Source organism: Molothrus aeneus, chromosome 23 (assembly GCF_037042795.1).
Source record: "Molothrus aeneus isolate 106 chromosome 23, BPBGC_Maene_1.0, whole genome shotgun sequence".
Taxonomy (NCBI): domain Eukaryota; kingdom Metazoa; phylum Chordata; class Aves; order Passeriformes; family Icteridae; genus Molothrus; species Molothrus aeneus.
Window position 1 is genome coordinate 840,057 of NC_089668.1, and position 22,513 is coordinate 862,569.

Below are 22,513 nucleotides of genomic sequence, written 5' to 3' on the forward strand. Positions count from 1 at the left end.
AGTGTAAAGGGACGTTGGGGACACCGCGGTGGAAGGGGACAGTGGGGACACCCTGGTGCAGGGGGCACATTGGGCACACGCCGGTGTCAAGGGGACACCCCGATGTAAAGGGACACTGGGGACACCCCAGTGGAAGGGGACACCCCGATGTAAAGGGATATTGGGAACACCCCGATGCAAAGGGACACTGGAGACACCCCAGTGGAAGGGAACCCTGGGGACACCCCGGTGTAAAGGGGACACTGGGGACACCCCGGTGCAAAGGGGACACTGGGCACACCCCGGTGCAAAGGGGACACTGGGCACACCCCGGGCACGCCCCGTCTCGCCCCGCAGCCCCGGCGCAGGAAGCAGAGCAGAGCCGAGCCCAGCGGAGGATGCACGGATGGTTTTACCGGGGCCGCTCCGCCGCCCCTCCCGGCCGACATCGGCCCGGGCCCGCCGCGCTTTCGGGCCAGGGCGTCACCAGGCACGGGAGGGGCGGCAGCGGAGCCGATACAGAGAGAACGCACCGAGGGAACGGGGAGAACGCACCGAGAGAACGGGGGGAATACAGAGACGGAACGGGAGGAACGCACCGAGGGAACGGGGAGAATACAGAGAGAGAACGGGGGAATACAGAGACGGAACGGGGGGAACTTGGCACGGACTGCTGGAGCCCCGCAGCCTGGCACGGGAAAAGGGGAAAGGGACACGGGCTGTGACCCCTCGGGATCCCCCAGGCTGCTCCGGCTCGGGGGTGGCTTTTGGGCTCCCCCTGCCACTGTCCAGGCTCATCCCGAGAGCGCTTGCAGGTGGCTGGGGGAGCTCAGGAGAATGAAATAAACTCAGTGGGATCCCAAAGGCTGAGCCCTGCGGGGATGGAAGGGCCCCAAGGGCTGGACAGTGCTGCCCTGACCCCCGCCTGTCCCACCGGGGAGTGAGAAAGTGCAGAGCTAATGCATAGTTACAAAGCCAACCATCCCGGGGTCATTAATTAATCTCACTAGAGCAATTAGTGAAGTGACACTGGTTCAGCCCAGAGGTGCAGCTAAGCTCAGTCTCCAGGCTTAGGTACGGACGGGAGGGCTGGGGCAGGATGGGGACAGGGGAATTGCCACCACCAGGCTCCTCCCAGGACTGAAAATAAAAAAAAAAAAAAAGCTTTTCCCTTAATTTGGTCCAACAAAATTGTGCTTCAGAGAGCAGAAAAAGCATCACCAGCCAGGGCTGGCTGCAGGCAGCTACTGAGGATGCTTTGTCCCCTCACATGTCTGTAGGAATATTCCTTAAATCCCACTTCATTTAACCTTTCCTTCCCCAAATTACAAAATGATGCTCATTCTGTATGCAGGCATTGGCACAGAGTAGGAGCAACTGCTCAGGGTGGCTTCAGGTAAGGGATAATGGCTTCAGGTCTGAACAATCTCTTTGGAAAAATAATTCCTGAAAATACCTTTTTGTACTTCTGGCTTCTAGAACTGCCCAGTCCTCAGCCAGGAGGGAAGTTCTCAGAGGGAACTTCATGGTTCCTCCCCCAGAAGCTCAAAGCAGACAGGGACAGAGCAGCAGCTCCAAGGAGCACGGGGAGAAGGTCCCAGAGCTGCTGGGGAGGGAGCCCTGGGAGGGATGGAGGGATGGGAGGGATGGGTGGGAGGGACACTGCTCACTGCTGTGTCCTTCAGCCTGGGGTCACTGCGGGAGCTCAGCCTGATCCTCACCTGACCCCTCTGATGCCCACTCCTGGTGTCCCCGTGCCACCCTCGGGGCACAGACCCTGCCTGAGCGAGGCCACCAGGTGACACAGGGCCCTGCTCAGGGTCCTGTCACACAGATTGTCACTGTCAGTGTCCAGAGCTGCCCAGGACACCAGGCTGGCCCTGAGGCGACAGGGAGTGCCCAGGGCTGCTGGCTCTGTCCTCAGCACGAGTGTTTGGTCACGATGGCAGTGCTGTCCCTGCACCCAGCACGTCCTGCAGGTCAGTTCTGGGCTTGCAGCAGCTCCAGCAGGAGCTGCAAAGGAATGAGGGTGGGTGCACACCCAGGCAGGGGCACTGGGAGCGTGTTCAAGTATTTGCACTCCTGCAGAAACGTGCCTGAAGTGAGAGGGGCAGGCTGTGAAACTGGAGCTCAGCTCACACCAGGATCCAGAGCACAGCCCCAGCTGGGACTGCCTGCAGCTCAACACCAACGGCTGCCACGGGCATCAGGAGGATTTGCTGTAACCAAAATAGATCTCTGAAGTCTTTGGCCATCTCAGGGGGGCATTCAGTGCCTGGTTTTAGGGCTGCAGGTATGGTTTTGCTCTGTGCAGCCCTTCCTTCAGGAACTGGAGGTAAGTTGCAGTTGAAGGGTCTTCAAAATTGGTTGAGAAACTAAAGATGCTGCTTTCAACATCTTCAGGCTTCATAGAAGTAATGTCCAGGAAATAGTTGGCATTGATGTGGTGAATCTGGCAAAGAAAACAGATGAGAGGAGACTTGTAAGGGTCAGAGCAATTCCCCATCCCCTGCCCTGGCCTGCAGCCAGCACAGAGCAGACAAGGCTCTAACAGCTCCCACAGAATATCCGATTCCTTCCAAGTGCTAATTCAGGAACCAGAATTCAGGTCTGAATTTCACAGTCAGAGGAGAATGTGCCATCTTCCCCCAAGGGTGCTGACCCTTTGCTTAGGTTAAGAAGAAGATGAAGAACTAAAACACATTTGTTGCAGATTTCCAGGTGGAGGGCCCAAGGCTCAGGGGCAGTTCCAGGTCTGGGAGACCCTGCAGAGAACAGATGCCATGGGAGGAGCCCAGCCTTACCACCGTGCCGTTGGGGAGGCAGATGATCATCTCCACAGGGAAGTTGTATTTCTCCAGGTGCAGCTTGGCCAGTTTGCTGTGGAACTCATTCTCTCTGTTGCTCTGCAGGGAGACACCAAAACCACACTTTGGCACAGCCCAGACGTGGCAGAATGACACCAGAATGACACAGGGGAGCCCCCAGGAGAGAGGGAGGGAGGGAGCACAGAGCTGCTTTGCAGTGCAAGGGTGACTGGTACCATTCTCACAGGCTGCTTTCCCTTTCCCATTCCCTTTCAGGCTCCCTCTCTCATTTCAGCTGCAGATTTTCTCCCCAGACAAGAAAATCTCCCCATCACAGGCACACCAGAGTCCAATGCCAGCCCTTCCCAGAGTCCCCAGCTCTGTGACTGATCCCAGCTGACAGCACAGGCTCACAAGTGGGGAAAGGCTCAGCCAGGAGCCCCAGGGCTCAGACAGTTATTGGGTTATTTGGTTATTTGCTTGTCCCCTGGGCTGCAGGGGAGTCAGTTGGCTGATGGCACCAGAGGCCTTGGGCAGGGCTGTCTCACAGAGAATCATCTGTTTTAGCTTTAAACCTGGCACCAGGACAGAGCCAAGGGGTCACAGTGCCACCTCTCAGCCTGCCTCCATCTGCTGTCTGCCTGGCCCCTGCAGCGCCCGAGGACAGGGAGGGCTCACAACAAAGATCCCCCCTGGCACCCCAGCAGAGTGTGAGCCTCACCTGCAGCTCCTCCAGCTCCTTGACCAGGGACCAGCTGCTGATGAAGCTCTCGTTGAGCAGGGTGAGGATGGGCGAACTTTCCAGGACGGTTTCCCGGAGAGTTCGCCCCGAACCTGGCACAGGAAGAGGCACAGGAGGCTTTGCTGTGGTTCCTCAGGTCACTGTCACCATGCTCGATGCCACCTGCTGAGTGCCAGCTGGCTCTGGTGCCCCCAGCCCTCCCCACTGTTTTTTGCTCCATTTTTGGCAGTTTTCCATGGCTTTTGTTCCCCACAGGTGCTGCTCAGCAGAGCAGAGCCCAAGCCAGGCACAGAAGGCCCAGGAGAGCCATGGCAGCCACCCCGAGTGCCACCTGCTGCTCATGCCAAGCACAGCTCAGTGCTGAGGGTTTTTCAGGGCAGACAGGACTGAAGGGACCCTTCCCCTCCCACCCATCCCTCCTGCCAAGGTGGCACAGGAGCTCTGAGGCACTGAGGGGGAAAAGCTGCACATCAGGACAGCCCCCAAGGCCAGGCCTGGCTCTGGCCTGTCCTGTGCAGGTGCCAGGGACAAGGCACACAGAGCAGTGCCCCTTTTTCCCTGCCAATGCTGCCTCTTCCCCAGCAGCAGAGAGGAAGGGGAAAGACCAGAGCCATGTCTCCACCTTGACAAAGGCACCTGACTCACAGCTTGTCTCAGACAGAGCTGGTGCTGCCACTGGGCAGCTGGGATCCCACCAGGGATCCCCACTCCCACCAGGGATCCCCACTCCCACCAGGGATCCCCACTCCCAGCCTTTGTCTGTTCAGCATCTCCAGAGCCCACACAAGTGGCTCAAGGTTTCCTGCTGGCCCCTGGGCAGCCCCCTGGCCCCTGTCCCTGCAGCCAGGCTGGGAATGCCCTCACCTCAGCAGGACTGGTCATCCAGGGCACCCCAGAGCAGGATGGAGTGCACCAGCTTCTTCTCTGCTTGTGCTCTCTCAAAGGCTTCTGTGAAGGGCAGGTAGGAGACCTGGGGGCAGAGGGACAGTGTGAGGGACAGGCACAACAGCCCAGCTCCAGCAGGAGCAGGAGGAAGGAACCAGAGCCAGGGACACACACAGAGCTCAGTCTGCAGCAGGACCTGCAGGTTTAAAGTGATAACTGTGATAAAGTGATCACTGTGATAAAGTGGTAACTGTGATAAAGTGGTAACTGTGATAAAGTGATCACTGTGGTGGTGTCCCCGTGGGGTGACACCTCCTGGGCAGGCTGTGGTCCCCCTGTCCCTGGCACCCTCACACTGCAGAGAACACCTGCAGCAGGGTGGCCAGGCTGTCTGCAGCCCCACCTCAGCTGCTGGGAAATCTGCCCTTGAGGCATTCCTTACAAACCTCCTGAAGCAGCCTGAGAACCGGCAGAGGAGCCTGCACAGAGCTGCTCCCATCACTCAAATGGAAGGAACTGATATGAACATCTTGGCAGCCTGAAGGGACATTTGTAAGCTCAGACTCAAGGAGGCAGCCACCAAAACGTGTCCCTCCAGCCAAGGCAGCAGTGACAGGCAGTGGCCATCTGCTCCACAGCCTGCTGGCATCTTAAAGAGTTTGGGTCACCCAGAGCTGTAAATTTGTGTCTGGCTGCAGGCTGCAGAGGCACAGGCAGATCGTGTGTTCTCTGCTGATAAGGAAAGCCTGGTCCAGAGGCACCTGGCTGCTGTGCAAGTGAAGCCAGAGGAAAAAGCATTTGTAAGCAGCACAATTACCTGCCTGCTCCAGAATCACAGCAGCAGCCAGTGATAAGAGGCAGGCAGGATGAGCCTACACCCACAGCACAATCCTGGGGACACCTGGGGACACCTGACAGGGAGAATTTGCTCCTGCCTGTGCTGCTGTGTGACCCCAAACACGCTGGGACACCCTCCCAGTGCCCTGGATGCTGCTCAGGCTGTGTTCTCTGGACCCTGCTGGCCCTCCAGGACACTCACTGGGTGGCTGAGTGAGGACAATCTGCCCCAAATCAACGTGCCAAGGAGAGCCCAGCCCCTTCCTCACCTTCTTAAATGGATACATGGCCACTTCCAGCCTGTGGGCTGCCTCTTGCCAGGGGATCTGCTGCTGCCAGGTGATCTCCTCAAACACAAACTGGATGGGCTCCCCCGAGGGGTCCTTGCTGGCCAGGACCTTCCCATCCTCATCGTGGATCACGGAGGGCACCGAGGGCCCTGTGGATTCCAGCTCCATCTGCGGGGAACAGCCTGCCTTGGACCTGCACCCAGCCCCTCCTGGGACAGGACACAGATCCCAAATAACCCCGTGCAGCTCCTCAGGAACATCTCCCATGGCCTGGAGCTGCACTTTTCCAACGAAATACCAGGAGAGGAACTTCATTTCCCCCAGTGTGGCTGCACTCTCCGGATTGGGAATGCACAGAGTCCATGTTCCCACCTTCCCAGGGCAGATTACTGACTGTGGACACCAGATCCTTTCAGTCATTAGGGGCTCACTGGAGGATCTTGCTCTGTCACCAGCTCAGCCCTAGGAAGCCACGAGGGGGAGCAGCAGGAAAAGCTGCCCAGGAGCTTCCCTGTGGTTCTGGTACAGCTGAAATGATTCTGCTAAATCTGCCTTCCTGACTTCTGCCAATTAAAAATAATCATGACTCTAGTTTAGGAGAACACGGGCTTGGTGAATTCAGGTATTCACAATTCTGCCTTATGTTTCCTGTCCCAAGAGCTGGGATTACCACTAAAAAGGGGAACAACCTCGTGCACTTTCTAAATCCAGACCCACAGTTATTCATACCCTGCTCTGGGCTCAGGGCCTGGGTTCAGCTCCTCATCTTCCCTCCTGCCTGTCAGGCAATGTTTTAAAAAAGGAAAAAGTCTCCAAAAGCTTAGGATTCAACCCACACTGAGGGAAAAAGGAAAATATCAGAAGAGCTGCCAACAGGGCTGCAGAGGGCAGACAGAGACAAATGGAAATTCTACTGCTGTACTGAAATGATCCAGGGAAAGCTCCAAGGAATGGGGTACAGAGGTTCCACAGCTCAGGGCCCTGGCAGCACAAACCCCTGAGGAGAAGCTGCCCAGGTGTGGAGCACAGGAGAGGGCACAGACCTGAGGCAGGTATCCAATGTCCACCTCCATGTTGCTGCTCTCGCTTGCCCCGTACAGCCACTCCATGTCCACGTTCAGGGACCTGCAGGGAACACCCAGGGCTAAAGCTGGGCAAGGGAACCCCAAACTGGAACCCAGGAGTGACCCAGGGCTAAAGCTGGGCAAGGGAACCCCAAACTGGAACCCAGGAGTGACCCAGGGCTAAAGCTGGGCAAGGGAACCCCAAACTGGAACCCAGGAGTGACCCAGGGCTAAAGCTGGGCAAGGGAACCCCAAACTGATGGGAACATCCTCCTGCAGGGCCAGCACTGGGCCCAGAGCCTCTGGAGATCTCTGTGCTCCCTGCAGCAGCCCAGGAACACCAATCCTGCTGGAGCAGGGCCCAGGCACCCACTCAGCACTCTGGAAATCACACTCAACACCTCTGAGCTCTGTCAAATGACAGGAAAGAGAGATGTCTTTGCTCCCTCTTCCTTCCCAGCACTCCACTTGCACATTCTGATCCTGCTGAACTTTTAAAAGTGTTTTTTTGGAAGCAAAAGGCTGCTGGCAGAGCCCAAAGTGGCTGCTGGCTGTAAGAAATGTGCTGACAGAGCCACTGGGGTTGAGTCGCCAGGGTAACGTTGTAATAGAATTTTCACTCTTGTCATGGGCAAAGAGATTTGAAGCTTCTTCCCCCTGAAACGCTTCCAGCTCCTTGCCAGAGAGCAGGAACGAGCTGGTGCAAAGCTCTGCACACAAAACCTTAACCTGTGAGACTCCAAGCAAAAAATGTGTTGGAGGAGGAGGAGCAGCAGGCCTTGCTGTCCTGCACTGGGACTGCCAGTCCTGCCACACCCTGCCTGTCCCTCCCATCCTTCCAGCACCAAGGGACAGTTACTGGGCATGAATCAGGCCCTGCATGGCTCAGGGATCCTCACTGATGTAGAAATGCATTTAAGGCAACTGCAGAACTCCAATCTCTCAGATTTTCCAAGAAATGAGAGGGAAACAGCCGTACCTGTTGTTAGGAACAAAGAGCCTGAAGTCCCTGACATGGGAAGAGTCCTTGGACAGGACAATGTAACCTGTGAACTGCCCCGGGGAAAACCAGAAGGGGAAGTTTGGTGGCTCGTTCAGCTGGAATTCAGCGTGGATCCTGAAAGGAGAGAGGAGCCATCAGCTGGGATCCTGCACTGCAGTGACAGCAGGGAAAAGCTGCCTCCAGGCACCTGAAACTATGGACCTAAACTGGGCAGGAGAGGTGGAGCTTAAAAAGCTTTTCATGTCACACAGTGAAGAAGGTGAAAGACTGGAACAGATGCCCTGGGGCAGGAGCATCTCCAGTATCCATGCCTTCTGGAACTGGGCAGCCAGGAAGGATGAAACACTTTATCATTCCTTGAAACACAAGAACAAAACAAGGCCCCTTTAGCTTGCTCAGACACATCAAAGCTGCGTGTAACACTGTGAAGTGTAAAGTGTGTAACAGCTGTGTAAAGTGTGTAACACTGCCACTAAAACAATTGTGTGGACTCTCCCCCTTGGAAAGACACTGATAAACCCAAATCTAACAGAATTCTTGCTAGCCAGATTCTCCTCTTTCAGCCAAGGGTGATGCCCTGCATGAGGACACGGTGACACTGGCAGCACAGGTGACCTTTGGCTTGCATGAGGACACGGTGACACTGGCAGCACAGGTGACCCTGGCTTGCATGAGGACACGGTGACACTGGCAGCACAGGTGACCCTGGCTTGCACCTCCCTCCCAGCCACACCACCCGGTGTCCCTCGGGAACGCGCTGCAGTGCCAGGACTGCTGTGCCCTCGGCCAGGGCTCCCAGTGCCCTGCCTGGGCCGGGGACAGGCTGGGGGTGTCCCCAGCTCCTGGGGGTGTCCCCAGCCCCCGGGGGTGTCCCCAGCCCCCAGGGCTCACCGGAATGCTACGGTGTAGTAGAAGCTGCTGCTGGCCTGGAGGCAGGCCACGGCTCCCTGCGGGGCGAAGCGCGTCCTGACGAAGGGGCGCGGGTGGAACATGCTCAGCAGCCTGTGGATGAGCACCTGCAGGGAAGGGCAGCAGCAGCATCAGAACTGCTCCTCAAACAGCTCCCAAGCAACCCCCACCTGAGCAGGAACTTCCTCCAAAGCAACCCCACCTGAGAACGGCTGTGGTTTAACAGCCAGCTCAGACACCGACCTAATCTCACAGCAAGGAGACAAAGCAAGGCACTGCTGTCACAAATAAATGCATCTTGCACAGCTCCTGTGCCATTCCCATGGGCTGCAGCTTCCCAGCAGCCCAGGCACAACAGCAAACTGATGTGCAAGGCTGCCTCCACCAATGCTTCAGCCTTTGAAGGGGTGGGATGCACCCAGGGGAGGGGATACACAGCCAGGCTTTACCTGCTGAGCACACACAGGGTCCCAGCTGGCACCTAAGGGTTCCACCAGGAATGATCCCAGGTCCTTTCTGAATAACCCTCTCTGGGAAAAGCTATCCTCCAATCCCACACACTTAACAAAGAGGATGAAGTTACTCAAGTCAGCCTCATCTGCCTGTCACAGACACACACAGAGCTTTTGCCTGCTCTCAGTTTTGCCTCCAGTTTAGGTGCTCCTGGTTATAAACTGCAGAATGCCTGCTTCCCTAGAAAATAGGGATTCACACATAAAATCTGAGTGTCATATCTCACCTCTTTGCCCTTGGGAGGTGGAGGGTAGAACCTGTTGTTGGAGAGATACCCAGTGAAGATGTTCAGCTCACTGGGAATTATCCACCAGGGATCCCCAAGATCCAGGTTGTCCTTAGGAGGGAGGAAGGCTTTGAACTGCCTGGCAAGCAGGACACTCATGGGGGCTGCTGGGGCCGTCCAGTTCCTGAGCCCAGACAGAGCCACGTGAGAAATCTGGGAACAGAAGATGCTGTCAGAGCCCACCCTGGAGTCCCCAGTGTGCAGTGATGTCATGGATGCAGGGAGGCTTTGGAAAAGGGGGGAAAGAATCACATCCCAAATTCTTCTTACCCCACCAAACAGTTCTGTCAGCCTTCAAGAATGTGAGTAACAGAGCAGAGGGAACATGGCCTGTACCAGCAGTGCTGCTGCACCCAGCTGAGCAGAGGCAGCTCTACTCCTGCTCCCAGCTCCCCAGGAAGGAGGGAAGGAGTGTGTGCTGCTCCAGCTGGGCCAGGGCACTGCCCAGTGTGCTGCAACCCTGCAATGCTGAGGGGGTCCCTGTCCCAGCAAATCCCACGGGATTCAGCAGGACCCTGTCCCCTCCCAGTATTCCTGGTGCTGCTCCCAGCCCCCAGACGTGTTTGTCCCACAGTCTGGGCCTGCAGGACACCTACTCCCAAGAAGCCATCCTTGCTCTTCGTCATTGTTTCCATGAGCAAGGGCTGGAACTTGGCCACGATGGACAAAGTCTCCCCATCTGGATCTGGCGTCTCCTCCTCTTCAGACTCTGAGACTGGAGCAACCCCTGGGCAAAAGGACAGGGATTCAAGCAGCTGCTTCCCCTCCCTCCCCTTTAAAGCAGTTGTGAAATGAAAATCCAGGGGCACTGGGGGTCTCCCAGCTGATCCCACACAGCAGAACTCAGACCCATCCCCAGACCAGCTCTGGCTGCACAAACTGAAGGGGAAGGGGATGGACTTAATGGCTTTAAAGTGGGAGGGGTGGGTTTAGGTTGGACAGTGGAAGGAATTGTCCCTGGCACAGGGTGCCCAGAGCAGCTGTGGCTGCCCCTGGATCCCTCTGCAAGTGTCCAGGGCCAGGCTGGATGGAGCTTGGAGCAGCCTGGGACAGTGGGAGGTGTCCCTGCCACGGCAGGGGTGGCACTGGATGGGCTTTAAGGTCCCTCCCAGCCCAAACCATTCCATGATTCCCTGTTTCCCTGGCTGCAAAGCCCAGGCAGACTCCCAGCCCCATCCCAGCCCGTACTGGAGCCAGTCCAGGAGAGCACAGCCAAGCCTGTCTGTGTCCCCACTGTCCTTTGTCATCCCCACACTCCTCCCTGGCTGGCACCAGCAGAGCCACTTGCTCTGTGCTGACACAGCCTCCAGAGATGATCTCCCACAGCTGCCACCCAGGAGAGCTGCCCCAGCTGAATGGAGCCCTCACTGATGCCTTTGGCCCGGCCTGAGCTGCATTTGTTGCACTCACCCATCCCAAATCCCCTTTAAGCTCCACACAAAGTAACTTATGTACTTTGCTAGTCCAGCAGTGGGATCCTCCACCTTGTAAAAACTGCACTTTGTCACAGTGATGTCTGCTGCTTAAGCCTTTCCAACAACATGGAAAGCTTCACAGCCTCTCTTCACGTAAATAAGACCCAAAGCAGCACCCAGAAAACAATGAAGTGAATAAAATATTCAGTGAGTTCAAGCTGTGGGGTCCGTGACGTTTGGCTCCGCGCAGGGACGCAGACAGGAACTCACCTGTGAGCTTCTCAGCGATGGGCTTGAACTCCTCTGGGCTCAGGTACAGGTCCTTGTTGGTGTCCAGGGAGGAGAAGAGGAACAGCCCCTCATTCCCCAGGGACTTCAGAGCCAGCTCCTGGTTTGGGAAGAAGAGGCAAGAGAGATTTCATTGGAACCTCCTGCAGGAGTGCACTCTGGCCCCTCTGGAGTTAATCCCATTCTTCCCAGCACATCCAGGGGGAAGATGAACGCCCCTTGGCAGGATTTGGTGCTATTTGCAACGTGTCCAGGCACTGCTGGCAGGAGGATATTGAACCTGCATCTGCCTGAGTAATTCCAGCTGAACCATTTGCTCACGTTCAGAGTCTTTTGCCAGAAAAATTCCTCACTTTTTCCAGCTAGTTAGTCCAAAACCTGCAGCTACTGGCAGCACCTGGAGGTGGTGGTTGCTGGGATAAGCTGATGTGCAGTCAAACAAAGGCACTCACATATGTGACTACCACATTCCAAAAGCACAGAGGGACTGAGCTGAGCCCTTGGAATTAGAAAGTCCCACTCGTGGTGGGATCCACTCCAGCATCACTGCCCTGCTGTGGTCATTGCCCCTCCAGATCTCCAGCCTTGGAACTGCATGGAATATTCTGGCTCCCTGCTCCCTCAGCCACCCATCAGGGAGTCACAGAACCCACAGCCTTCTCTAGAAACTTCCACGGGATCCCAGCTTCTCCGTGCCTCAGTTTCTCCCTCTGACAAGCCCCCACAGGGCTCGCCAAGGTGGTGTCTCCCTCAGAGCAGCCCCAGAAGGGCTCTGGATGCTTCCAGACATTTCCACTCCACAGTCTGAAGGGAAAGGGACAATCTGGAGGCAGAGCAAGAGCAGCAGGCTGGTGTGAGAGGAGGGAGAGACACAGAGCAGGCAGGACAGAGCCCTCAGTGCCAGCCAGCCCTTGGCACGTGCCCCAGGATCCAGCAGCTTGCCCTGCCACCCTGGAGAAGCCTGGAGATGGGAGCACAAACACTCTGCATCCTGCTGCTCTCCATTGCCTGCAGCACCATCCCCAGAGCTCCTGAGCCAGTTTATTTTCCATCTGTTGCCTGCCAGCCTGAAGCAGCACTAATGCAGCCTGGAAGGCTTTGCTCCCATCAACTGCAGCTACAAAAGCACTTAAGAGCCTTCCAGGGCACTTCCAGGGCCGAGATTGAAATAAACTGGAACTCAAAACAAAGATCTGGATGAGGACATGGCCAAGAACATTAAAAAATGAAGGGAGATGGTTTTTTGTGCACAGGGACAATGCACTGTGGACTGTCAACAGTTAACCTGCTTTTATTCCCCGAATGAATGGGGATGAGCATCCTGAGCTCTGGACATAGGTAACAGCTCTGCTGAGCACCTGGCTGCAGGTGCTGACACATCTCCCTCAACCCAGTGTCCACCTTAACCCCCCAATGCCTGGTGGTCAGCCCAGCCTGGCCACAGCCACCTCAGCCCCGGTGCCCAGCGGTTCTGGTGCCCCCTCAGCCTGGCAATGGCCACTTCAGACCTCACCAAGTGCCTGGTGGTCACTCCAGCCATGGCCACCTTAACCCCCCACTGATTCCTGGTGCCCCCTCAGCCTGGCCGTGGCCACCTCAGCCCTCACCGATTCCTGGAAGTCACTTTAGCCTGGGCACGGCCACCTCAGACGCCACCGATGCCCGGTGCCCCCTCAGCCCCGCTACGGCTCCCTCATCCCCGGTGCCCACCTGCTCCTGGTGCCCCCTCAGCCCGGCTACGACCCCCTCATCCCCGGTGCCCACCGGCTCCTGGTGCCCCCTCAGCCCCGCTACAGCTCCCTCAGCCCGGCTTCGGCCCCCTCAGCCCCGCTGCCCGCCCGGCGCCGCCGCCTCCCCTCACGCAGCCCGGCCCGGCCGCGCCCGCCATTCCCCCTCGCTCCGCCCGGCCCGTCCCCGCCCCTGTAGCCGGTACCCGGTGCTCGGTACCTGCTGCCGCGCCGCCTCCGCGTCCCGGTAGTACTTGGCGGCCAGCAGCGCGGCCAGCAGCGCCAGGGCCAGCGCCAGGCGCGGAGGGGCCGGCCCGGGCCCCGGCCCCGCCATCGCGCCGGGCCCGCGCCGCGGAGCCGCCATGGCCGCCCGGCCGGGGGAGGCGTCAGGCGGCCGAGGAGGGGCCGCGGGCCCCGCGGGGAAACAAAAACGCTTTTTGGTGTTAAATCACCTCCGCTCCGTCACGGGAAGGGGCTTTGTGGTGTTAAATCAGCGGCACCCGGTCAGGGAGAAGTGTGTTTTAGTGTTAAATGAGCGTCGGTGCGTCTGGGAAAAGATCGTGTTAGTGTTAAATGACCGGCACCCGCTAAGGAAAAATTGTGTTTTAGGGTTAAAGCCCCGTCGCCCGGCTAGGGAAAAGTTCCTTTTAGTGTTAAATGAGCGGCACTTGTCAGGATAAAACCACGTTTTAATGGTAAATGAGCTGCACTTGTTCAGGAAAAAGCACTTTTTAGGCTGAAATGTCTCTGCTGTGAGGGCTCTGGGGGGATGAACCCCCTCCTCCTTTGTCTCCAAGGGCTTTTTCTTTATTATCCATGGGAGACAGGGGTGTGTGTCTATCCCCACATTCCCATTTTGTCCTTAATTCAGCTTTTCCCAGAAGGAACCAAACCCTGAACTTCCCAAACCCATATCCTGCACTTCTGCTTGGTTCTAGCTGACCAAAATGGGTATTTTTTAATAAAACAGGTATCAGTGGGCTCACTTGCAGTGATTCTGCTGAGGTTTGAGCCCTGGGGATGGGAATTAGGGCATGGGAATGACTTGGCAGCCCTGGGGTGATGGTGCTCAGCCTCCTTTCTCCAGCATCATCCCCACATTTTGGGTCATTTTTACCACCATGGGTCACATTTTGGGTCATTTCCACCCCAAGCTTTTCAACCTCCCATATTTTCAGTGTCCCTCCCACGGCAGTGGCATTGCTGTCACATTGTCCCTTAGCGGTGGCTGGGCCAAGACACACAAAATTATTATTTAGACACACAAATTTATTATTTGAACTCCCTACACCTCATCCTCCCGCTCCTCCGTGCTTCCAATCCTGCTCCAATCCCCCACTGCCAGGGCAGATTTCTGCTGCAGGGCCAGCACCGAGCGTTTGATCTCTCCGAGGGTAGCAGGAAGCGTCAGCCTTTAATCCTTTGAAGCTCTGCTGTATCCTAAGCCTGCCTAATCGTTTTTGTTTTAGGTCTAAAGAACTCTGGAGATGGAGATGAGCGAGAGCATGACCAAGCCATTAAGGGAGGAGGAGGGAGGATGAGGATGGGAGCAAGCAGAGGAGCCCGGCAGTGGAACCAGGGGGGAAATTTGTGGTTCATGCAGTGAAAATTCCTTCTGCAGCACAGCAGAAAACTTCCCTGGAACTCTGCTCCATAAAGAACCCGATTGTGGCTGTGGAATTAGCAGAGCATGGAAATGATGTCTGGGAGCAGGGATGGGTCTGGGAGCAGGGGATGAGCTCAGCACCTGCAGCAGATGTGCTCTAAAACCTGCTGCTGCTTCCCTATATATATATATATATTTAACCATATATATAATAACCCAGCACGGGCCACAGAGTGTAACGGGATGGGATGGGTTTGGAGCAGGATAAAGGCCCTGCTTTGTCAGGGAAATGAGCAGGAGGGGACCTGGCAGGGTGGTGGCAGAGCTGAGCTGGTTCTCTTTGGGTTCGTTTTACACCCAAACCATTTCCAGTCACCACAAAAGATGAGAAACGGGGGGATTATTTGATGGGAAAGAGAATGAAAGAGAAATGTGAAATAATTCAGGGTGGCTGCAGCTCCTTGAAAGAGAACAAACCTCTCTGGGTTTGTTCTGGGTGCTGGGATTACAGCACTCAGGAAGAATGTTAAATATCCACACATCTGCTGTGGGGCCCACCCAGGCACACCTGGATCAAAGGGAATCCTAAAAATAACAACAGGGAAGATTTCCACCCAGCAGGAGAAACCATCCCAGATTTCCCCTTGGCCAGAACAGCTCCTGGTTTGTGGAGTGGCCACCGAGCTGCAGGAAAGTTCCTTGGGAGGGTGTGGGATGGTCCCACTCACCCGTGTGAAATGGAAACCAGCCATGGATCTGTTCCTGAAGGAAGCCAGAACCACACTGTTTATTTTGAGGGTTTAAGTTCTGCTCCATGTTACTCCAAGAGCAGGTCATTCTTATTTAAGAAATTCCCTTAATCCATTATCAGAATCCTTTGAGCTCCAAGAGCTCCCCATCCCCAAATCTCCCGGATAACACAGCTCACTCCCAAGATGTTTATTTACCAACACCCATTCCTCTAGGCCAGGCTTAGCAGGCTGCAGCTTTATCCCTGGGATAATGCTAAGTCCCCATCTGACAATCTTATTTCTCTCGGGGAATTACAAAGGCAGGAATTTAGAAACAACATTTTCTGTTTTCACAACTTGCTCAAAGCAACTTTATTTTCCCCCAAGTTGCTGAATGAACCAATTGTCACGAGGCTGTCACAAGAATGAACAAAAATGTTCCATCCCCCAGGGCCACAGAGCTGTGCAGTGATCAGAGGGAATGCTGATCCCAGACCCAGCACTCGAACAGAGCTGGGGATTGCTGTCAACCACTGCCTGGATTCCCCTAGAAACCAACTTCTACTGCACAAAACTCTTTAAATCCGCTCTTTAAATCCAGTATTGTCTCATTCCAAGCATGGAGTCGCTGGTCTTTTACAGGATCAACCCCAACAAGCTTTTTATTTTACAAGACTTTTATTCTGTTTCACAGACCTGACTATTACAGCAGTAAAATTATTACAAGTGACTCGTAACATTTAGTTCCAAATAAAAGTAGAAAAACACCAAAAAAAAAAACAATAAAAGGAAAGTTAAATGAGATGTGATGGGTGGTAAATGTACTTTAAGAGCACAGGGGAAAAAAAAGTATATAAAAATACATCAGGAGCAAGGATTTTGGTTTAGTTACAGTTGTGACACCACAGAGTCACAGAATGGCTGAGGCTGAAGGGGACCTTTGGGGTGGCCCTGTCCCAGTCCCTGCTCAGGCAGGGTCACCTGAACCCCAGGGCTGTGTCACCTGAACCCCAGGGCTGTGTCACTGAACCCCAGGGCTGTGTCACTGAACCCCAGGGCTGTGTCACCTGAACCCCAGGGCTGTCACCTGAACCCCAGGGCTGTGTCACTGAACCCCAGGGCTGTGTCACCTGAACCCCAAGGCTGTGTCACCTGTCCCCCAAGGCTGTGTCACCTGTCCCCCAGGGCTGTGACCTGAACCCCAAGGCTGTGTCACTGAACCCCAGGGCTGTGTCACCTGAACCCCAGGGCTGTGTCACCTGAACCCCAAGGCTGTGTCACTGAACCCCAGGGCTGTGTCACCTGAACCCCAGGGCTGTGTCACCTGAACCCCAAGGCTGTGTCACTGAACCCCAGGGCTGTGTCACCTGTCCCTCAGGGCTGTGTCACCTGAACCCCAGGGCTGTGTCACTGAACCCCAGGGCTGTGTCACCTGTCCCTCTGGAGAGGTCCAGGTGGGTTCTGCTGCAGCCCAGGCTGGAGCTTTCCCCCCTCCCTGCTGCCCTCAGGATCCTGAACTCACCATCCACAGCCTCTGCAGCCTTAGATCTTGTTCTGGGCTCAGCAGAGCCCCTCTGTTGGCTCCTGTGTCCCTTGCAGGAGGAATTTATCACTCCAGGAGCCTCCAGGACTGCTCCTGAGTTACCCCTCCAGCAGGGATCAGGGTGGTTCAAGTCCCCCCCTGAAATCTGCAAATTCCAGCCTGAGGCTGCTCCTGTCTGCAGGGTCTGATCCTCTCATTTCCCAGTAGAACATCACCTCTCCCTGTCCTCCCTTCACTCCTGAGCTCTCAGCTGGCTCCTCAGCCATCCCCAAGGACAACTCCCCTTCCTCGTTCTCCTGCAGAGCCCCCAGAGCCCAGCACCAGAAATGCCAGAGCACTGAGAGCTGTCCACTGGAAAGGTGATAAATCCAAGAGCAGATGAAAGGCAGAAATGAACCAGAGAAAGGAAAGGAGGATGTGTGTGTGTTCGTGTGTGTGTAAAGTCTATTTTATGGCAAACTTCCAGTCCTTTGGCCACTATAAAGCAAAATCCGTGGATTTCATATAAATTCTCTGTATAAAGGAATGTCTATGAACTGTGTACAGTATGGCCCAGAATAAACATCTCATCATCAGCCTAATAGAGCTCCTCACAGAGGAAAAGAAGGTGCTTAGTCATGGTTCATCTTCCCAAGAAAATCCTGTCCGCAATTGGACGAGTGCCCCCAAACACCATTTCAGGAACAACAGGAATTCCTTCAATGGAAAGGAAAAGCAGAGTCTGCCCAGGCTGGGGGAGCAGGAGCTGGGCAGGGCCTCAGGGCTGCCCTGCTGCTTTCGAGTCCGTGTGGTTGATGGGCAGGGGGTGAGCCTCGGTGTTGAACACCCAATCCTCCAGGGACAGCACGTCATCTTCACAGAACAGAAGATAGAGGTACCTGCAGGACAGGGACACACGGCCTGGAGGAGCTCAGCAGGGCTCCAGGCAGGCACAGGCAGCAGCTGGGACACATTCCCACCTCCCTGGACATCCCCACCCTTCTCTGGTAACCCAGCAGAGCCCTTCAGCCCCAGCCCCTGGGCAGGAGCATCCAGGGAGCCAGGGGCAGCAGAGATTCTGCTGCAGGGAACTCACAAAGATTTCCAGCCTTGCCCAGTTTCCCCCAGAATGGGTTGGCTTGGAAAGATCCTGAAAGCTCCTCTGGTTCCAGCCCCCTGCCCTGGGCAGGGACACCTCCCCTGGGAGGAGAAGACTTCCCCCTCATCATCTGAGGCTCCTTGAGCAGCTGCTGCAGGAGCTGTGCTGCTCTGGGAGCCCAGACTTACTTCAGGGTCTCTGCGAGGAAGAAGCTCTGCTGCATGTTGTCGTGGCTGGGCGTGGTGCTGTACACGTCCCGGATGCCAGAGAAGCCAGCTTCCACCCTGCAGTGCTTCTCCAGGGCCTGGGGGAACAGAACCCTCAGCCACCCCCGCAGTGTGGGGAGAACAAACAGCCACAGTGGAGATAACCCTGAACGGAGGCACTTTGTGTATCCCTGCCCCATTGCTCACGGGTTTGAGACCCTGCCCCATTGCTCACAGGTTTGATCCTGCCCCATTGCTCATGGGTTTGACCCTGCCCCATTGCTCACGGGTTTGAGACCCTGCCCCATTGCTCACAGGTTTGAGACCCTGCCCCATTGCTCACAGGTTTGATCCTGCCCCATTGCTCACCGGTTTGATCCTGCCCCATTGCTCACAGGTTTGAGACCCTGCCCCATTGCTCACGGGTTTGAGACCCTGCCCCATTGCTCACGGGTTTGACCCTGCCCCATTGCTCACGGGTTTGAGACCCTGCCCCATTGCTCACAGGTTTGATCCTGCCCCATTGCTCACAGGTTTGAGACCCTGCCCCATTGCTCACGGGTTTGAGACCCTGCCCCATTGCTCACAGGTTTGATCCTGCCCCATTGCTCATGGGTTTGAGACCCTGCCCCATTGCTCACGGGTTTGAGACCCTGCCCCATTGCTCACAGGTTTGATCCTGCCCCATTGCTCATGGGTTTGACCCTGCCCCATTGCTCACGGGTTTGAGACCCTGCCCCATTGCTCACAGGTTTGATCCTGCCCCATTGCTCATGGGTTTGACCCTGCCCCATTGCTCACAGGTTTGAGACCCTGCCCCATTGCTCACAGGTTTGAGACCCTGCCCCATTGCTCACGGGTTTGAGAACAATCTGGGTTGAAAGGAACCTTCAAAATTACCCAGTTGCACCCCCCTGCCACGGACAGGGTCACCTCCATCTAGACCAAGCCCAGATCCCCATCCAACCCAGCCTGGAGCGTTCCTGACCCATCTCAGCGTTTAACACAATTTCCGCTCCTTCCTCCGACCGAAGCGAAGATTTCCATAGGAATGCAGGGACCCCCCGAGCCCGGTGCCCTCTGCAGCCTTACCTGGACCACCTCCCAGCCCCAGTGCCTGTACTTGGGCTGGTGGGTGAGCCTCCAGAGGTACATGTAGCTCTCCACCACCTCGGGCCGCAGGATGTAGTAGCGCTCGCTGAGCCGCGTGGCCGTGGCCTCGCTGCCCGCGTCGAAGCGGAACGCCTCGGGGCCCAGCTTGGTGTCTGGGGACAAGGACACGGCACTGTCACTGCCAGGCCAGCACCAGCAGGACACCAGCCAGCTGCCTTCGGGCTGCTCAGCACGCCAGGGTTTGCCCAAGGCTTTGTTGAGCCTTTTTTTCTGCAGTGTCTTGGAGAGAAGGGATCAGGATGGTGACAAAACCAACTGCACTGGTTTGATAAACAGAAAAGCAGGGGTATGTTGGTCCGTGCTGAGGAATCCCAGTCTCTTGCAAGCACTGGAAAAAATTGGTTCATGAGGGTGCCCAGAGCAGCTGTGGCTGCCCCTGGATCCCTGGCAGTGCCCCAGGCCAGGCTGGACACTGGGGCTGGGAGCACCTGGCACAGTGAGAGGTGTCCCTGCCATGGGATGGAATTTAAGGTCCCTTGCAGCCCAAAGCACTGGGGCACAGACCCCCCCTGGCAGGGCAGGCAATGCCCTCCCTGCAGTGCAGGTACCTGAGCGTGTGTAGGACTCGTGGCAGGTGCTGGTGATCTCTGCTGCCAGCTCCATGTGCCTCTGCCTCCTGTCCCCCGTGCTGTGCTGGGCCCCCAGGGCAATCATGCCCCCAGAGAAGCAGGCCAGGTGGCCCATCTTGTGATCCAGGATGCCACCCCTCCACTCAGCAATGTAGGTCAAGCCTCCTGCAGACTTTTTCACCAAATGCTTTTCTATTGCCTAGAGGGATGAAAATCAGGATCTCAAGAGAGTGGACAGTGAGTAAAACTTACTCAGTGTTAGTGAGTGCCAGGAGTGAGAACCAAGGAAACCCAGAGGCTCATTCTGAAGGTCTGAACCCTTCTCATGAACCATGGCCCCCCCAAAAAGCAGGGAGCAGCAGCTGGCTCCTCACCTCCAAGGCATCGTCGTACATCTTCTTAGCTTCAGAGTCCTTCTTGTCTGACATCAGCCAGGATTTGATGAGATATTCATAAAAGCTGTCCCCGAGCCCCCCGATGGAGACGTGGTCTGTGGTGGGAAAGCCAGGAAAGAGCTTCAGCCTCATGGCAGACAGTGAGCAGCTGCCTTACAAAGGGGAAACAATCTCGTCCTATTTAATGCCCTTGTTCTCTCCTTCCTCTGCCCAGCTTCCTGGGGAGAGCTGGCAGCATTGCTTTTCAGAGAGGAAGAAAGGTGGAAAGTGCAATCAGGAGAAAAATGTTCTGTCATTTTCCAGAGCATCAGTATCCCTTAGCAGAACCATTCAGAGGCCTTATCGTACAAGTTATTTATCCTGCCACGTGAAGATGCTTCCTGTTTATGGAGCCATCATCATAAATCCAGCCTCATAAACCAAAGCAGTGGTGGGTACTGAGGGATTTCCATCTGGATGGAGCCCCTGGGAGCTGTCTCCCTGCCTCAGGAAAGGAAGGAGAGGTGTTGGGATCCCACAGATCCCACATTTTAATGTCCCAGCAAGGGGCTGTGGACACACTCCTGGGTTTTGCCATTTGTATTCCTGCCCCACGGAGGGACTCTGGGCCCTGGGCGAGGCTGGGGCTTGCTGGCACATTAAAGTGATAAAGTCAGGCACAGGGATGTGCAGTGCATGTTTTCCTCTGCAGAAATGAAATTTCCCAGGCTGTCTGCTCAGAGCCCCCCCTGCTCTGACCTCGCAGGAGGTGCTGAGGGACTGCAGAGTGAAATGGGCCTGGCAGCTGCAGGTTTGTGCCTGGGGGGAGCTGCTGGATGCATTCACAGCTCCAAACTCTGCCACAGGGGGAACGGCAGCTCTTTACAGCACTCAAGCACTCCCATTTTTAAGAGAGCAAGACAAACGGCCCTCCCTGGACTGAGCCATCCTGTTAATTAACAAATTAACAGCGTCCCCCCCTGGCTCTGCCCCACCCTCATTTCCCAGCTGAGCCCATGCAGCGGGTGTCAGAGCTGCTCAGATTTTTGTTTCCCCTCTCCTTGTACACAGATAAAGTCCCGAGGCTTATTCCAAATGCTGAATCCTCCCAGCAGCACAAACCAAGAGCCACGCATCATTTTCCTGACCTGAAGAGCAAACATCCCTGACACAGTGTGTCCAGTGATCCAGGGAATAATCCCTAGCAAAACAATGAGATTAAACACCGTGCCAGCAGGGAGGGCAGGGGATTTGCAAGCACAGGCTGCCTTTAAAGAGCAGCTCTGTGATCCTGAGTGTGTCGTTCAGAAACTCCCCAAAGCTGCAGCCCTGCTGCAGAGCTGCTCTCCATAGGCACCCTGCATCAATAAATCCACTGCCCACAGGTAACAGCTGCCCTCCCACAGCCTCAGCCCAGCCTCAGCCCAGCCTCTCCACTGACGAGATCTGCTCATTCAGCCAGGTCAAAGATACAGCTTTTAAGAAAATCACAGCAATTTCAAGGAAAACAGCTTCCTGCAAAGAGCTTTAATGGCAGGAGAGGAAATGAGAGCCCGGCCTCTCTGGGGAGCAGGCTGCAGATGCCTCCCTGCTCTGGCCCTCATCTGTTTGTCCCCAGCAGCACTGGGGGTGCAGAAGGGGCTGATCACTCTTCTCCCTCCCTGGAATATGGGGGCAGATCCCAAGGTCACAAACAGCCTGTGAAGGTCTGTCTGGAACCAGGAAATCTCCAGGCACCTCCTGTCCCAAGCAATCAGAAACTGCTTTTACTGTGCTTAGGAAAGCACCACCAGGCCCCTCTCTGAAAACAGAAATTAAATTCGTGGCAGAAGAGACAGAAAATAGAATTAAATTCGTGGCAGAAGAGATGAGGGCTTCCTCCCAGCACCCAAGGGCAGCTCTGGTTCAATGCTGTGACCATCCCAGGCACTCTGCTGGGACCAGCCCTGCCAGTTACAGGTCAGGGATTGCTCACAGCCAGGGCTCTGTCCCTGCCTGTTGCCACCAGAGCCCCAAAAGCAGCGCTGGGAGAGCTCTGCAGTGATCCAGCCTAGCAAAAGGTGCAACAGAGCATGGGGACACCAGGAGCTGCAGGACTCAGAGCAACCTGCCTGGATGACAAATGTCGCCCTCTGACAGGTTCAAACCAGTCTCTGAAAGAGACTTTTCTTTGGCAACATCAAATCCAGCAGCCAGAACAAGCAGATCAATAACAGAGCAGAGAGTGGAGGTCACAGATCAGGGCCCAGCTGCACAAGTGGCTCCTGCCACAGGGCAAACTCCTGAGGAGGGGCACAGCCTCCTCCCTGTGTGCCACCACAATTCCCCTGCCCTCTCCAAGACCTTCCCTGATTATTGCTCCAGTGCTGGGCTCCCAACAGGAGAGAAGCAAACATCCTTATCTCATCCTTCCTTCCCAAATGGCTCTGCAGAGCTGCCATGGTAACAGCAACAGGAATGCACAGGAGAATTCCTCCCTGGATCTGAG

At 55.8% G+C, this 22,513-nt stretch overlaps 2 protein-coding genes across 11 annotated transcripts in view; both read right to left on the reverse strand.

Annotated features, from left to right (window-relative positions):
• Positions 1-373: 373 nt before the first annotated feature.
• Positions 374-13,079, reverse strand: SELENON (selenoprotein N). Its single transcript, XM_066565002.1, has 12 exons — positions 12,966-13,079; positions 11,001-11,118; positions 9,912-10,042; positions 9,256-9,468; positions 8,499-8,623; positions 7,584-7,721; positions 6,584-6,665; positions 5,520-5,708; positions 4,393-4,498; positions 3,508-3,620; positions 2,784-2,885; positions 374-2,431 (listed from the first exon to the last, which is right to left on the reverse strand). The coding sequence occupies exons 1-12, from the start codon at positions 13,077-13,079 to the stop codon at positions 2,261-2,263; spliced, it is 1,602 nt and encodes a 533-aa protein (XP_066421099.1). The 3' UTR covers positions 374-2,260.
• Positions 13,080-15,741: 2,662 nt separating this feature from the next.
• The window catches only part of MAN1C1 (mannosidase alpha class 1C member 1), a 56,311-nt gene continuing 49,539 nt past the window's right edge, over positions 15,742-22,513 (reverse strand). The window contains exons 9-15 of one of the 10 annotated variants that reach the window (XR_010784968.1): positions 20,026-20,141; positions 19,631-19,850; positions 19,002-19,174; positions 17,892-18,007; positions 16,429-17,503; positions 16,170-16,212; positions 15,742-16,063 (exon numbers count right to left, since the gene is read on the reverse strand). Coding sequence is in view for 1 of the 10 variants with exons in the window: in XM_066565000.1 (XP_066421097.1) it covers positions 17,383-17,503; positions 17,892-18,007; positions 19,002-19,174; positions 19,631-19,850; positions 20,026-20,141 (746 nt within the window). In the remaining 9 variants the exon portion in view is untranslated. Of the gene's footprint in view, positions 17,504-17,891; positions 18,008-19,001; positions 19,175-19,630; positions 19,851-20,025; positions 20,142-22,513 lie in introns of all 10 variants that reach the window. The other 9 variants (XR_010784967.1, XR_010784965.1, XR_010784964.1 and 6 more) reach the window with 9 other exon arrangements.